At 34.1% G+C, this 9,337-nt stretch overlaps 2 protein-coding genes across 3 annotated transcripts; both read left to right on the top strand.

Moving 5' to 3' along the window:
- Nucleotides 1-346: 346 nt before the first annotated feature.
- Nucleotides 347-6,688, top strand: LOC133788826 (uncharacterized). 2 transcript variants are annotated; one of them, XR_009873392.1, is made up of 4 exons: nt 347-971; nt 1,068-1,139; nt 1,581-1,678; nt 6,241-6,688. XR_009873392.1 is itself a non-coding variant. In XM_062226440.1 (2 exons), the coding sequence occupies exons 1-2, from the start codon at nt 3,052-3,054 to the stop codon at nt 6,560-6,562; spliced, it is 417 nt and encodes a 138-aa protein (XP_062082424.1). In that variant the 5' UTR covers nt 3,012-3,051; the 3' UTR covers nt 6,563-6,688. The 2 variants fall into 2 exon arrangements, 1 of the variants encoding a protein (XP_062082424.1); XM_062226440.1 differs by lacking the exons at nt 347-971; nt 1,068-1,139; nt 1,581-1,678 and adding an exon at nt 3,012-3,146.
- Nucleotides 6,689-6,716: 28 nt separating this feature from the next.
- On the top strand, nt 6,717-8,454 carry LOC133792372 (uncharacterized). Its single transcript, XM_062230273.1, has 4 exons — nt 6,717-6,953; nt 7,021-7,248; nt 7,816-8,010; nt 8,074-8,454. The coding sequence occupies exons 1-4, from the start codon at nt 6,909-6,911 to the stop codon at nt 8,452-8,454; spliced, it is 849 nt and encodes a 282-aa protein (XP_062086257.1). The 5' UTR covers nt 6,717-6,908.
- The last annotated feature ends 883 nt before the right edge of the window (nt 8,455-9,337 follow it).

Here is a 9,337-nt window from a genome sequence, read left to right as displayed (position 1 = left end):
AAGCAGGGCCGGGTGACTCTTGATCTCAACCAATTTGTATATTGAAGTGAGTATTTTTTTTTAATCTTTTTTAACAGTATAGTCCAAATAACACATGGGATTTTATTGCTTATTTATGTTATGTGAAGAAAAAAAACGAATTGAAGATAAATCACTGTGTTGATAGCATTCTTTTCTGTTCAGCTGCCAATTGTAGGATAAAATATATTGAAAGCAAAAGATAAGGCCAAAAATAATATCATTATTTGACTTTAGGCTTTAATTAACATGTTAATGTGACTCTTGATTTAGCATTCTTTTATGTTCAGCTGCCAATTGTAGTTATTCAATGATATTCTATAAACAAAACTGAATCATCATTATTATTGCTATTACTGTATTTCAATTGTAGATATTTTTACATTTTCTTTTCTCTATTATCTTTGTCTCACTCATGAAATTAATATCTTTGCTGAATTTTCATTCAGTTCTTTTTTAAATATCAAGCTAGTAAACCTGCACTTTTGCTAATTGATTTTTTAATTATTAAATTATATATATTTTAAAACAGCTATTTTGTTACTTGAAAATGTTGTTTGTTGTAAATCATACTATGTATAGTGCTTTGATTCCATTATATAGTATGATGTTAGACCCCCAATCCGTTTTACCTTCTCTAGGAGGAGGACCACTTAATTTGCCCAGAAATAAATCAATAATTTTGCATAAACATTTGCAGTAGCTGTTTATTTCTCTATCGATTCCTCTAATTATGTATGTGGGACACACAATATCTCTTTTTCTAAATTTGTAAGTAAAGACATATTCTAGTTTCGTTCATAATAAGTAAATTTTCTTCTGATTTCTGTTTTTTCATTCTTAACTTTTTTTGCTTTGTTCATTTTGAAATCAAATCGTCTTCTACGCCTTTCCAGTTCTCAGAACCAAATCGGCTTTGTCTTCTTCTCTCCTGTGACTCACTCTTTTGATCTGTAAGTTACTAAGTAGAGGGCTTAATTACGTCATACCTAACTTATCTCTGTAAAGGCCTTAGTTCTCCATATTTATGAGTTTTTCCTTTTGGACAGTAAGGGAACGCAAAAAAAGAAAAGAAAGAAAAACGACTCCAGCTCTTCCTTGGTGACACAATCTTGATTAAGGTTTGGTTTATTCCTTTTTCTTTTCTCTCAATGTTTTTGAATTTCTTTTTAGCTAGAATTACATTTTTATGCTTTATGGATTGTAAGGATTTTGGGGTTTTTGAGTTGGTTAGCCAAGCTCGACAGTGATCTTTTTCTAGAAAGATTTTGGTAAATTGCTTATAAGCTGCTTGTAGAAATGTCTTGTAGAAATTATTTTGAGTTAATTTTTGGTTATATATGATTTATCTTTTTATTTTTGCATTTTTCTATTTGATTTGATTCTTTATATTTATTTGCAAGTTATGTTTTCTAAAATTTTTGTATAACTTTCAGATCTGATTTTATTTTAGTTTTGATTGATTTTGAATGTGTAAATATGAGCATGATTGAATTCTTGTTGTTTTTATTGTTGATCATTATTTTCAATCAGAATTTAATTGTAATATGAATTTCTTGTAGTGCTTTGAGGTTTTGGGCTTGGTCTGGGTGGCTCTGTGATTTTTGAACTAGGCTTGGCGGCTTTAACACTTTTGGAATTTAGCCTTGGAAGCCTTGAGGTAACATTTTTAAGATTTATAGTGATATCAAATCCTTACTAATCTGAAAGTTTGATGATGAATCATTGTCCCGAGGCACTTTTTGGTGCTTTGTTTATAGTTTTTGTGATTGGTTGTTTATGCATTTGAATTTGTCTATGCTATTTCTTTTGTATTTTATCTTTGGTACTTTGTTTATGAGTTGTTGTTAGTGGCTTTCCCTCTGTTGTTTATGTACTAAGATTGATTAAATATGTGCACCACATATATATACATACATATATTTATATGTTTCTATATAATGACAATAGTTCTTTCAATTCAATATTGTTTTTTTTTTAAAAAGAAAGAATTAATAATAAAGATGCATTCATGAATCCTTGTCAGATAGATCAAATCCCATGTTACTAAATTGAACCTCCCCAAAAAATGCAACGTCCATGAGAGGTGCTTGTCTAGCAGCAACTTCCATGATTCTCAGTTTAGCTGCCCCAAGTAGCTGAACCATAACAATTTTCATTGTTTTCCTCATCCTTTTTAGCCTCTCCATTTTCATTTCACTTCCCCCAAATCAATCTCCCACTCTCTCTTCTTTCTTATTTTCCTATTTCATTTATAATAATCTACAAAAGAGAAAAATCTTTAATATTTACCATCCTTTCTTATTCTTTTTCTTGCTCTTGTTCTCCTCTGTGTTCTTTCTAGAATTTGGGTTCGTCATCAGCTCTACCAACTACAACAAGGGACCCCATTTTGTTGGTTCATGGATCGTCATTGGATAAATATACCAAATAAACTTTCAGCAGAATATGCTGCTGGAATGAATGAATTCATTAGTGTTGCAAGACACTCCATGGACTCCAATGGGATGGTTCTATGCCCTTGTTGTCGATGCGTGAATAAGAAATCACAATACATGCATGTGATAAAGTTTCACTTGATCACTCATGGATTTCTTAGTACTTACACAAGGTGGTATCACCATGGTGAGCAAGTAGAGGAAGTAGAAGATGATGGATTATTTGATACCGAGGATAATGTCGAAGATTCGGATTAGAGTGATGATTTGGCGGCAGGTCTTCATGATTCTATTGGTAGTAAGTATTTTGACATTGGTCCAACTAGTGACTTCAATGATGAATCTCCACTTAATGTGGATGACAAGTATGATGCATTGTTTGAGTCACTTCGTAAGCCTTTGTACAATAATTGTAAAGGTTTCTCTATCTTAAGCGCGACGGTGAAGTTGATGAATCTCAAAGTGCTTAACAAATGGACAGATAAATCATTCGACGGTCTTTTGGAGTGTTTGAGAGAGATATTGCCCGAGGGTAATCAGTGCCCAAGGAATTATTACCAGACGAGGAAGCTTCTTTGTGAGGTGGGCTTAGGCTATGAGCAAATTGATGTTTGTCAATACGATTGTGCATTGTTTTATGGTGAGAATGCAAATGCAGTGTCATGTCCTGTATGCAAGTCTAGTCGTTATGTACGAAATCAAATCCCACATAAACGACTTAGATGGTTCCTAATCAAGGCACGGCTTAAGAGAATGTTTAGTTCGAAGCACACTTCTAAAGATATGCGATGGCATAAAGAGGTATGAAAAAATGAAGCTGGGATTTTACGTCATCCTGCTGATGGGGATGCTTGGAAGCATTTCGACAATGTGTATCCTAACTTTGCAGCTGATTCTAGGAGTGTACGAATGGGGTTGGCATCAGATGGGTTTAACCCTTTCTCTAATATGACATCAACCTATAGTTTGTGGCCAGTGATATTAATTTCGTACAATATGCCACCTTGGGCTTCTCCTAATGGAACAAACTATCTCATGTCTTTGTTAATTCCAGGCCCTAAATCTCCTGGAAAAGATTATGATGTGTTCTTGATGCCATTAATTGAAGAGCTTAAAGAGTTATGGGATGGAGTCAATGCATATGATTTGTATGGTCAATGCATGTTTAAACTTCGAGCTGCAGTCTTGTGGACAATTAGTGATTTTCCTGCTTAAGCATACTTGTCTGGGTGGAGCACTACTGGTAAATTAGCATGTCCTGTTTGTCTTGAAGATACAAGATCTAGAAGAATAACTGACAAAAAATGTTTCATGGGACATCGATACTATTTGAAAAGAAACCATTCTTGGAGAAAAAGTAAAGAATATGATGGATCTACTGAATTACGTGGCCCTCCTAGAACTTTTACTGGTGACGACATTTTAAAGCAATTGGATGAAATTCCTATTCATACCCCTGGTAAAGCACCAAGTAATTCTTCTAGAAAACGTAAGCGTGGAGAGAAAGAGCTGAATTGGTGTAAAAGAAGTGTTTTGTTTGAATTGCCATACTGGTCAAAGCTCTTGCTGCGTCACAATCTTGATGTGATGCATATAGAGAAAAATGTATGTGATAACATTATTGGAACACTTTTAGACATTGAAGGTAAATCGAAAGACACTTTAAAAGCTCGTAAGGATTTACAAAATCTTAATATTCGTGAAGAGCTTTGGCTGAAGAAGGACCTATCTAATAACAAGCTTGAAAAACCTTATGCTAGTTACACTTTGACGAGAGAAGAATGCAAAGATTTTTGTAAATTCATTCAAAGTGTTAGATTACCGGATGGATATGCTTCAAATATTAGTCGATGTGTAACAGATAATGACAAACTAGGAGGAATGAAAACTCATGATTGTCATGTTTTACTTCATAAGATATTACCAGGTGCATTACTTCCTTTTTTGACAGACAACATTCGTGGTACTTTGATTGAACTCTGCCAATTCTTTCAAAAAATTTGTGCAAAAACATTACAAATTTCTGACATAGAAGAATTGAGAGATGGAATTGTAATAATTTTGTGCAAGTTGGAAAAGATATTTCCCCCATCATTTTTTACCATAATGGCTCATCTTTGTGTTCACCTACCCGATCAAGTGTTATTAGGTGGTCCAGTTGCTTCGAGATGGATGTTTGGGATAGAACACCATATGGGTTTGTACAAGAAATATGTGAGAAACATGTCTCGGCCTGATGGTTCAATAGCAGAAGCTTTTGTTGTAGATGAAGCTGTAACTTTCTTGTCAAGATATGTTTCTAACATAGAGACAAGATTCACAAGACTCGAGCGTAATTGGGATATACCTTCTCCAAATCATAAGTTAGATGTTTTCAACTCCAATGTTCGTCCATTAGGGGCATCTACTATCAAATTGCTTCAAAATTGGAGACAAGTTGTTCAATGGTATATATTGAACAATTCTGTAGATGATATCCAACATTTTATCGAGTAAGTAACAATTTCTTTTATTCTTCTAAATTATCTCAACAAAATATCATTATTTATTCATAGAAATGAATTTGAATGTAGTGATCATATAAAGTTGTTGGAAGAAAAAGGTCATTCAGATTCAGAAGTTGCCTTAGAGCACAAAGAACAATTTCCTTCTTGGTTTAAGAGTAAAGTAAGAGATTATCATTAATGGTTTCTTACTAAATTCTTAAGTTGTGACATCATTCATCATAATTCAAATTCTTTCATACTACAGGTGTCTCAAATGCAAGTTCAAAAATTACCTCTTGCCAATGATGATTTGTACTCTTTATCTCAAGGTCCACTTGAACGGTACAACACCTACCAAAGTTGTATTGTAAATGGTGTTCGATTTCGATGTAAAGAGCGTGACGATACTCTTAAGACACAATGTTCTGGAATTTTCCCTGAAGGTGATCATGACAATATTAATATCCTATGCTATGGTGTCTTGATTGAGATTTTGCAGTTGTCATTCGTTTTAGATCAGAAGGTGTTCTTATTTCGTTGCAAGTGGTATAACTCTAATCCAAAAGGTAGATCAATTGTTGTGGATCATAATTTGACTTCCATCAATACATCTACTGATTGGTATTCTAATGAACCATTTATCTTGGCAACTCAAGCACAGCAAGTTTTCTATTTGCTTGATATGAAGTGTGGTTCAAATTGGCGAATTGTTCAAAAAGTAAATCATCGATCTATTTATGACATTCCTGAAATTATGGAAGAGACAACAAATAATGATGTGTTTCAAGAAGAAGAATCATTTCAATTGCCACCTTTTCAACCAACTGAGGATTTCATTGAAAGTTTGTCTTTAGTTCGATTAGATGTTCCTTCTGTAACTCTTTCAGACCAACTTGTTGTTGGTTTATTTTTAAACCAAAATCAAAATGTTGACAAGGATAGTGACTTAGATGAAGATTTTGATGAAGGAAATATATTCTCTAATAATGAAACATTTCTCTCAAGTGATGACACCAAAAGTTATACAGAATCAGAATGTGATGATGATGCAGATTCTTAATTCATAGTTAGTCATCTTGTCATTGATCAATTAGTGCCTCGTGAAATTTGTCTACAAATGTTCTTCCCCAACTAGCCAACTAGCCAAGCACCCTGTACACAAACAGAAAAACAAGTACAGAAACTAAGGTTTGCAAAAACTGAGATGAAACAAGATATCCAGATTCCTAATTCATAGTTAGTTTCTTAATATTTGTAAATATTGATTTACTAATCATTTTCTTTGTTTTATTTCACAGAATTTTAGTCATGGCACCTGGTCGTCGCACCACTCGATCTACTGCTCAAAGTCAACAAGTTGAACCAGTCATTGATCCTCCTGCTCCACCTTCACAAGGTGTTCGCACTACTCGGTCGAGTATAGAGAATCAACAAGTTGAACCAGTCATTGATCCTCCTGCTCCACCTACACAAGTTACTCGCACTACTCGGTCGAGTTTAGAGAATCAACAAGTTTGTCGCACCACTCGATCTACGGTACTCAGTCAACGACCTAGAACCACCGCACAATCTAATGTAGAGAGAGAACACCCTCAAGGCTCCACACACCCTACTGTATAGGGTGAACAAGTCAATGTGACGACCCATTTTGATACCGAAGATGATAATCAATCTTCCCAAGTTCCATCAGGTAAATTTAATGTCTTTCATGTTCATTTCTTTAAATTTCTATTTATTTTAATTAAGATTATATTGTATTGTAGGATAAACATCTTCCTTTAAGCCGCGTGGAGTTACTCGCGGCTTGACAACTACAACTATAGCTAAGGCATCATCAACTGGAAAGTTGTCAGTGACTTTTAATGCGGAGTGTCGTCAACCAATTTGTACTAATGCTGAGAAATTTAATAATGAGATTGGATTCATTATTTGGAATCATGGTACATTTCATTATAAAGAGTGGCGAATGGTCCCAGAAGATGTGAGAGATCCATTGCGACACTATCTTTTGGTAAGTCATTTCACAATATTACATTTATATTTGTAATATTTATAATTAATATTGTTTTATGTTATAGGAACATTTTGACATCAACTTGAATGATGAGACAACTAAAAAATGCATTGATGAGCAAATGAGAAAAGCTTGGAAGGGTCATAAGTACAAGCTGCACTTATATTTCAAAGAAATTGGAGGAGAAAATGATCTTGAGATGGCCAAGAGCAAACGTCATCCAGACTTAAAAGAAGAACATCAAGAAGATTGGATGATTTTGTGTGATCGTTGGTGTTCTCCTGAATTTAAGGTAACATTTTTTATCATAATATTGCTATTATGATAGGAACAAGAAACCCGACATACTATTTACATATTACTATTATTCTTAACATCTAGCTTTTTGCTATTTTTTCTGTTTTATTGAATTTATATTGTTGTGTGTTTCCATGATTGTACACAAATGTCGAAATACTGCTTAATTTTGAAATATTGTATTGGCTATAGATGACCTCTTTGTTGAAATTTATGTCTTTCTTTGACTGTGATACCCAATCAGTTGTTGTGTTTATTTCATTTGGGTTGTGGGAATGAAGTTTTTTTTTTACTATGTAGTTGATGTAGTTAAGGTGTTTGGTTAAATGTTTGAATGAAAAAATGAAAGCTAATGTTATTGTTTTGGCATCATCTACTCTTTCTAGTATTTGGCCCTACATAAACAACATCTACTCTTTCTAGTATTTTGTTTTGTCTTTGATTTACAAATTTTAGTGTTAAACTGTTCAATAAAGTTTGTAATAAATAGACATTGTGTTGTTCAAAAGAAAAGGTTGTGTAAAAATTTTCTAATAAATTTTATTTGGATTTATTTCTTTAGGAAAGAGCATTAAAGAATACTACCAATCGATCAAAGAGGAAATGGGAGTCGAAAAATGGTTCAATCTCCACACCACGACATCACATTCGACGTGGAATGGTGTTAACTTCTCCTACCGGTCAAATTGAGACATGGCGTCTAAAGCATTATGATGCTGAGAAAGGATGGACTGGAATAGAGCTCGTGCCATTATATGTAAGTAATTTAAAATTTTATTTATTATATTTCTTACTAATAATTAATTACATATATTATTAGGATAAAATGATGGAGTTAAGGGGTCAACATCCTCCAGAAGAATTGTCTGATATAGAGATTATGGAGCGTGTACTTGGACGTGATTCGGTATACTTGCGAGGGTGGGGGCGGTCTCCTAGTGTCACAACTTCTACTTCACATCGTGAAAATATTGTGGGTAATCAACCAACTTATGAAGAGTTACTTGAACGACTTAATGATACAACTTCCCGCCTTAATGCTACTAACGAACAACTTAGTGTAGTTGTGGATATACTTCGTCATAACAATTTGATGGCACCGCCTCCACCACCTCCACCACCTCCAACAGACCAAGCTTCAGATGCAAATTTAAGAGAGTCGCCATCTATTTCTATTCGGGAGTCACAAGATGATTCTTAGTTTATTTACATTAATTTACTAAGGAATGAACTTTATGAAGTTTTTTTTATTTTGGTAGGGGTAACCTTAAAATGATAACTTTATGACTTATTTTAGTATTGAACATTATAAAGAATTTTAGCATTAAACATTTTATTACTGAATGGTTTTTTTCTAGTTTATTTCTAATATAGAACATTTACAAATAACTGTTATTATCTTTTACCTACACATAACCATTAAATTTGAACAAAATATAAATTGTGTAACAAACCAATAAAATAATGCTATGTGGGCTAATAAAATGATACCGCATAGGATGCCACGCAGAATGCCATGTAGGATGCCATGTAGGATGCCACATATGATGCCACGTAGGATGCCACGTCATCAGACACGTAAAACTACAAAAACCATGTCAGCATACACGTAGGATGCCATGTCATCAAACACGCCATCTGATGACTCATCAATTGATTTATAACTTAGTGGGGTCCACTGATTCTTTTACCTACCAGTGTTAATAAGTGTAGGTAAAGACTCTTTCCCCACTAACTTTTACCTACCAATCTCTACCAATTCAATATTGGTAGGTAAACCATATTACCCACCATTAGGCTAGTTTTACCTACACTTACAATTGGTAGGTAAAGACCCCATTTTCTTGTAGTGCAAAGACAACACAAGCCTCAAGGCCACTGCTGAGCAAAGGAACCTATATGTTAATAGGCTAGAGAGGAGGATGGAAGAGTTGAAAGACATAGCAAAGAAAAATGTTGCGGAGGGGAAAGCTTCCAAGAGGAGAGGGACAAGTTGGTGAAGGCCCTTGATGAAGAGAAAACTAGCAAGGCTACTGATGCTAAATCCTGTGAGGACTTTGGCATGAGCACCTTTTATGACTTCT

Source organism: Humulus lupulus, chromosome 7 (genome assembly GCF_963169125.1).
Source record: "Humulus lupulus chromosome 7, drHumLupu1.1, whole genome shotgun sequence".
Taxonomy (NCBI): Eukaryota; Viridiplantae; Streptophyta; class Magnoliopsida; order Rosales; family Cannabaceae; genus Humulus; species Humulus lupulus.
This window is presented reverse-complemented; position numbering and strand designations above follow the sequence as displayed.